Source organism: Benincasa hispida, chromosome 12 (assembly GCF_009727055.1).
Source record: "Benincasa hispida cultivar B227 chromosome 12, ASM972705v1, whole genome shotgun sequence".
NCBI lineage: Eukaryota > Viridiplantae > Streptophyta > Magnoliopsida > Cucurbitales > Cucurbitaceae > Benincasa > Benincasa hispida.
Window position 1 is genome coordinate 63,306,509 of NC_052360.1, and position 7,306 is coordinate 63,313,814.

Genomic DNA, 7,306 nt, shown 5'->3' on the forward strand with positions numbered 1-7,306 from the left:
AAATTATTCCCAAACATGCATTTAGAAATTAGAAAAGTAAAGAGAGTTATCCTAAGGAGATTTATGTAAGATAGAGTGAAAAAAGAATAAATTAGGAGTCATAGTATATATAAGCACCAAATGTAAAATTAGATAGCAATATGAAAAGTTGAACAATCAATAGTACATAAGGTGTCAAAGTGAAGTTAGCTCAATAGTAACTGACATGTCGTTTTTTTAATGTTGGAGATTTTAGAAAGAAAAAAAGAGCATATATATTCAACTTTTATCATTATTTTAAAACAAATAAAAATTTAAAATCTAATAACAAATAAGTTAAGAAGAAAACTTGATCATATTAAAAAATGAAAAACCAAAGATCATGAATTGAACTTGTCATAACACCCCTCACATGATGGTACCTTAAGTTCTTGGGTACAATATTGTCTCTATTTTATTTGGAAAGACATGAAAGAGAAATGTAGCAATATTATTCTTGAAGTGAATGGGGAAATGAATAGATGATGTTGAATTATTGATTGACAAAGAAAAAATTCTCCAAAGTAGCATCTTTCCAACAAAATAATGCCATTTCTTTTGGGGGTGGAAGAAGAGAAAAATACAATGATTGCCATCACCCACCACCTTCCTCCATTGATGCATTATTGAAATCTTCATTTAATGAGAACACACATATACAAGAAAGAAGGCAAACAAAGGCCCACAAAAATCCATTCAAAATAAACATCATTAACTTAAACTCCAATACAACAACCTACATTTAGTTCTAATCATTCAAGTTTTTTCATAAACACCCTTCATCTTTATATTAATAATTATCATATCCATATATACTCAAAAGAAAGAACTTAATTTTTTTCCATCTTTCATGTGCTTTTTTTTCTCTTTTTTTTTTTCTTTTTGGTCCTAGAGCCCCATGTGATGTAATAGAGAAATTGGGGTTTTTAATAGTATATAAATAGTTTTCTAATTGGATCATTATTGAGATATACCAAATAGTACAGCTCAATTGTCATACAGCATGTGTTAGTAGCGAAGAAGTTGATGGTTTGAAGTTATACTAGAAAAACAGTATTTTTTTTTCAAGAAAAATTAATAAATCAGGATTTCTCAAGTTAGATATATGTAGAATTGAAAAATGGTAAGGTAAATGAAACATAAATAATTTTCACATGTCTAACACATTTTTATTTGATTTGATGTGAGATTGATGACATTGGATTCACGTATTGAATTTTCATTGGTATGTTGCGACATTTTCATCGATACTTTCACATTTCTATAAATTTGACATCAACATAAATATAATATAAATAATAAATATTTTAATTTGTTTAGAAAGACTAAAATATTTATTTTTAAATTGTATATTTTCAATTTTTTTTTAGAAATAATTGATTGGCATCAACATTCTATCGCTATTTTTCGAAAAGTGTGACCTCAAACATTTACGTTAATATTTTTTCAAATAAAATCCTTTGTTTAATTGTTATAGAATAAATTCGACAATGTTTTGTTTTGACCAACTACCTAACTCCACACGAAACGGGAACCCCTTTTGATGGGATTAGAAAATTCGCAAGAGAATTAATATATGTAGATGTGTACATTGATCTTGCTTTTTTATTATTTTGACTAACTTATGGAAGGAAACCTTTGGAAATCTAGAGGTATAGATTTACAACTTTATTATTATAATTAATTTAGAAATAAAGACATAGTTTAGTCAAAGGTTAAGATTTGCATTGCAAGTTTCCAATCCAACAAATGCCACTAAAAATATAAATACAAAAATATTTTTATTAGATAACGCCACCATTATGTACTCTCCGGAAATTACATCTAAATATGGAGGGAAGAACATTATCTAAAAAATATTTTTTTAAATTACTTAAAAAAAAAAACTTAAGGAAACGTCAGAGTTGTAATGACATGAACAGATTTGTTTATCTCTTGAAAGATGTGACCAAACTGGACAATATTAACAACATTCCTAATAAAAAGAAAGTTATCGACAAGAGATGAGAAAACAAAATGGTAAAAGAGAACAAAATTTATTGAATATTTTTACACATTAAACTAAAATATTTGGGTAATAAACAAAACACCAAAAAGGCATAATATTTGTGTTTTTCGTATCTACAAAGACAAAGCTTTAGCTTCAAAGTGGGTAGTAGGTTTGGCTGATTAGATATTCACCAAATGCAACACCAAATGTTTCCAAAATGCCTTGGCTTAAAAAGGCTCCATAGATAGAGTAATACTTAACAAATAACACAAGCATTTGGATTCTCTTCCATGCTATGAACATGATAATAAGTGGTCAAATGAGGGTTATATGCTCTATAAGCCTTAACCATTTCCATAACTGGGTCAGGTTGTTGCATTTGCATTGGCATCTGCATCGGTATTGGCATCGACATCGACATTGGCATCGGCATTGGCATAGCCAGTTGCGGTTGCTCTTTCTTCTTCTCTTCTTCCTTCTTTTCGCCTTCCTTCTTTGGCTCGTCTTTCTTGTCATCCTCCTTCTTCGTCTCATCTTTCTTCGCTTCGTCTTTTTTGGCTTCTCCTTCTTTCTTTGGCTCCTCCTTCTTGCCTTCTTCTTCTTTCTTTGCTTCCTCTTTTTTGGGCTCTTCCTTCTTTGGTTCTTCCTTCTTGGGCTCTACTGCTGGCCCTACTGAAATTATGTCTGTTGGCCAATATTTCCTCAGCTTGCTTACTACATTCACTGGATCCACTGTCCCAATTACTGTTAGCTTCCTCTCTTTCATGTCCATGGCAATTAAATCAATCCCTGCAATCCCATCAAAAACAAATTTAATTAATTTAAAATCACTATTATATTGTTATATATTTTCCCTTTCTTATCTTATAAATATAAAATTATATTTTAAAAAATTGAATTGCCTTTTTTTATAATGTACAAAGAGAGGTATGTGATTAACTGCACCTAATCCTAGCCTTTTTTCTAAAGCGAATAAGCTTTTAACTTTAAACTATCAACTTAGGCTTTTAATCAATTTAAACAATTATTATTTTACATTGCATCAAAGAGTATACGGTCAGATCCCTGCATTGTCATTTCCTCTCAAGAACAGTGATGATAATAGCAATAGTTGGATTTTGTTATAATTAAAAATAGTTTTTAAATATACTACCTAAATAACTTGATGTGTCAGATGAATCATGTTTTGCTCTAGGCAGAATATTCCTTATAAGACCAAATCAAGCTTTTGAACAGTGATTATAGTTTAAATAAATTGTGGATGAAAATTTTTGAAGTGGGTTTTTTATGATTAAAGAAAATCTTAATCATTCTTTATAATAAATAGTGAAAAGCAGCCAAAGAAAGAGTATGTGGGTTAGGTTTGGTGGTGGGGTTGGGTAAGTTAGAAGATCAAAATCTCTCAACATACATCAAACTCAACAGAATTCTCTCTTGAGAGAGACATGTAATTTTCGAAGAGTTTAAAGAAATTTTGTCTCTAAGCAATCCCAAGTAGATTCATAATTAATTAGCTTCACATCAAAGCAAAAAATTGAGGGGGGAAAAAAAGCACACAAACCCAAAACAAAACAAAACAAAATCATGGGAAAAAAATAGAAACAATGTTAAAAAGAACCTGAAAGTGTAGAGACTGTCTTTAAAGCCTTCTGCTTGGCCTTGTCATCATGTAAATCCAATTTCAATATGAATTTCTGCAAAAACCCAAAAATTAAAAGAATAAGAATAAGAATAAGAATAATAAAGAGATCTACAGTTAGAATCCAGATATCATCAATTATATTAAAAAAAAAAAAATACCCTTTTAAGAAAAGGGAAAACCCAAAAGAGAAACATAATCAAAATCCAAAAAAAATCAAAAGAAAAAAGATCAAATTTTTATTGGGGAATCCACCATGAAAGAATCCAAGCCCTAAAACCCATGTCTTAGATTCTCAAAAGAAGAAAATAAAAACACCATTTTTGAGATCTCATAAGAAAAAGATAGAGAAATGGAAGAAGGAGAAGAAGAAACCTTCATAGTTGGCTTGTTGAGTTTTACTGAGAGATGGATGGATGAAGATTGAAGAGAAAGGATAAGAACAAATGGGCTTTGATGAGAGAGAGAGAGAGAGAGAGAGAGAGAGGAAGAAGAAGAAGAAGAAGAGCACAAGTAGAATTATGCTTTGTTGAAAAAGATGGAGAGAGTGAGGTTTATTTTCTGAGCAGCCTTAGTAGTACCAGATAAAAAAGAGAGGAAAAAATAAAGGAGGAAAATTTGAGTCCAAACAAGAATTGGCAGAGTAGGAGAGAGAAAAAAAAGTTGAGAGAGAGAGAAAGAGGAGCTTTTTTTTCTTTTTTGGGGGGGAAGTTGATAGATGGTGGAGATTTGAAGGTATTTGAGAGATCCACTCTGTCCTAATTTTTCTAAACCCATGCATTTTGAAGTAGCAAGTAAAACCGACACCGTCATACATTTGATTTCTTATTATAATGCTTAGTGGGTTGGTCTACGTGAGATCCACGCGCCGCCTTTTGTCTTTTTAATTTTCTTTGAACGACTGATCCTTGGTCCCACTCTCCCTAGATCTTCGAGATTTGTTTTCTATTATTTTTTCTTTGTTGAATTAAAAAAGGTGGCGCGTAAGATTCACGCGCGGATTGTTGTTCTTATTCTCTCGGGAACCTGATAATATGGCTGCTGGGTTAAGGTCATAGTCCAAGTTTTGAAATCAAGGCACCAAGCGACGGCGCGTGAGAACCTGATTTTGACTTTGAGGGTTTGTTTGTTTCATTTCATGCGTATCTTAAATTCTTATAGAGTCAGCATCTAAATTACCGTCCCAACATTTAAATATTTTTTATAGATCTGAAGAGTTTTGGATATTCTTTCAAAATATAGATTTTTCATATTGCTGAGTAGAGATGTTCATTTAACCTGCAGGTCTACCCCGAACGGGACGGAGAATCCTCGATTAGATGGGGAATGGGGGAGGGAGTGAGAAATATTTTTTTCCTATTGACCAAACGGGGAAGGGGACGAGGATTACATTCTCCGACTCCGACCCCATCCTCGCCCCATCCCGGCGAATATATATACTCAACTAACTAACATATGACATATATATAATAACACATATCCATCATATATATATATATAATTACATACATACATATATATATATATTACAATATTGATGTTTATGAACAATGACTTATTTTTTACTTTTCATCTCAACTTTTTCATGCTGTCATACATTAGATGTATTTTTTTAATATTTAAAATTTTATTACTTTCATGACAATGAATATTATAATGTTTTAGTTAAATGCTAGATTTGTAATATTTAAATTTTAGTAATTATAAGATTGAATTAAAATAAATATTGTTAACCATATATATCACATATTTTTAGTTATATTGTAATTCTTATTATCTTTTAGCAATATATTTAAATTTAAATTCAAATGTTATTTTAAAAAAAACTTAAATTATGATATATTATTTTGTTGAGAAAAATAACATATAAAAATATTATAAATTGTATTCATTTTAAAAGAAATTCAAATTGATAAAAATAAATATTTTATATAAGTTCAAATTATATCAAATTAATTATAAATTAATAAATAGTCGCAAGGGATTCTTGGAACATTACAATTTAAAATATTTCCGAGTAGAAATCCTACGAAACAAACATAGTTATCAAAATATTTTCATCTGCAAAAATAATTCTTAATATCTATAGCTACAGGCTTCTAAGATTCCGATTATCTATATTTCCAAGAAACAAACGACCCCTAATTATCTTTTTAGAAGATTTGGCCAACAATCATGGCATTAAACTTTCATCAAATCACTATAGTGAATATAATATAAATAATTGACGTTTTAACTGATTTGAGAAGCATAAATTATTTGTTTACTAATTGAAATCCTATTTTGAATTTTTATTTTTAAAAAAATTCTAAAAATATCTAACATCTACCTTGATATTTTCGTAAAATTGAAACATGACATTTTAAACTTTGGTCGTCCAAGAGTTTGAATTGGACTTTTATGAAGGGATTATAAGTGTACAAACAAAAAACGATGAAATGTCTTAGACCCTTATGTAGATAAGTTCTTATTGATAATTTGATAAATACTAAATTTTGCATACTTGGGATGAAGGCTTTTAGGCTTTTTTACATGGAATTTGTCAAAATACATCTAAGGTGAAACAACTACGATGTGGTTGAGATGCATTAAAAATAAATCGTAAATATATTTCGAAAGTGCATTTACTAATTATAAAATGACATACAAAAATGTAGAATTTTATATCCGTATTCAAATTATGAAGAGGCAACTAAAATGTCACGATCTCATTCAATGATTCATTATCGACATAAGACACTATAAAAAAAAAAGATCATATGTGACGTTGATAATTATCAACAGAGACCCAAAACCACGTCGGAATTAATCTCCTGACGTCGTATATGGTGTCGGAGATTTCGTCGAGACAAACTTGTGGGGAGACTATCTCCCTATGTCAAAATACAAATCGTAGGGAGTATGGAAATTCGAATTGATGTTTTGATGAAAACGTGAATATATAAGAGGTGAGTTTATGTTTTTTCTTTTTTCAGTTCAACATCTCGTGTAACAATTCGAATCTCTAACTCTTTTTATCAATGAAATGATATTGTAAACAATTGAATTATATTTAAATTGCCAAATTGATATTTAAAAAATTAAGGAAATAAGATAACATTAACAAAATGTAATGTGAAAATCAATATTAATACTAATAATTTTTCTTTTAGCAACTTAAAGCTTATGAAATATTAACAAACTTATTGATGTCAATGACGAAATATAATTTAAATTAAACGTCAGCACTAGTGCACCAAATCACTAAAACTCATTTTTTTTAAATGGAAAATGGATTTGGTACATTTTAGGGCCCATTAGTGTATACATTTCAAAAATGTTAATAATATATAGGAAATTTTGGTGCACCATTGAATATCAACTTAGTTACCAACAAAGAGTATTCAATGGATACTACCATCGAATGCCATTTACCCATTACCAAAGGGTAACGAAGGTGGTATTCAATGGTACACCAAAATTTCCTACATATTATTAATATTTTTGAAGCATACACACCCCATTTTTCAATTTTTTTATGGGTGGAGACCCAAAAGGTACCTGTCGTATTAGGATTACGTACACCAAAGATGTTTGTTTCCAATACTCGAGGTTGCAGAGTGTCAGACTTGACGCAACTCAATTGTTTTTTTATTGATATATATTTACTAGCTTGGCTA

The 7,306-nt window shown here is 29.8% G+C and overlaps 1 protein-coding gene across 2 annotated transcripts; it reads right to left on the reverse strand.

Annotated features, from left to right (window-relative positions):
- Nucleotides 1-2,053: 2,053 nt before the first annotated feature.
- Nucleotides 2,054-4,370, reverse strand: LOC120068577 (heavy metal-associated isoprenylated plant protein 39-like). 2 transcript variants are annotated; one of them, XM_039020390.1, is made up of 3 exons: nucleotides 4,023-4,370; nucleotides 3,627-3,702; nucleotides 2,054-2,797 (listed from the first exon to the last, which is right to left on the reverse strand). In XM_039020390.1, exons 1-3 carry the CDS (start codon nucleotides 4,026-4,028, stop codon nucleotides 2,265-2,267), a joined length of 615 nt encoding a protein of 204 aa, XP_038876318.1. In that variant the 5' UTR covers nucleotides 4,029-4,370; the 3' UTR covers nucleotides 2,054-2,264. The 2 variants fall into 2 exon arrangements, with proteins under 2 accessions (XP_038876318.1, XP_038876319.1); XM_039020391.1 differs by lacking the exon at nucleotides 4,023-4,370 and adding an exon at nucleotides 3,903-3,966.
- Between the last annotated feature and the right edge of the window lie 2,936 nt (nucleotides 4,371-7,306).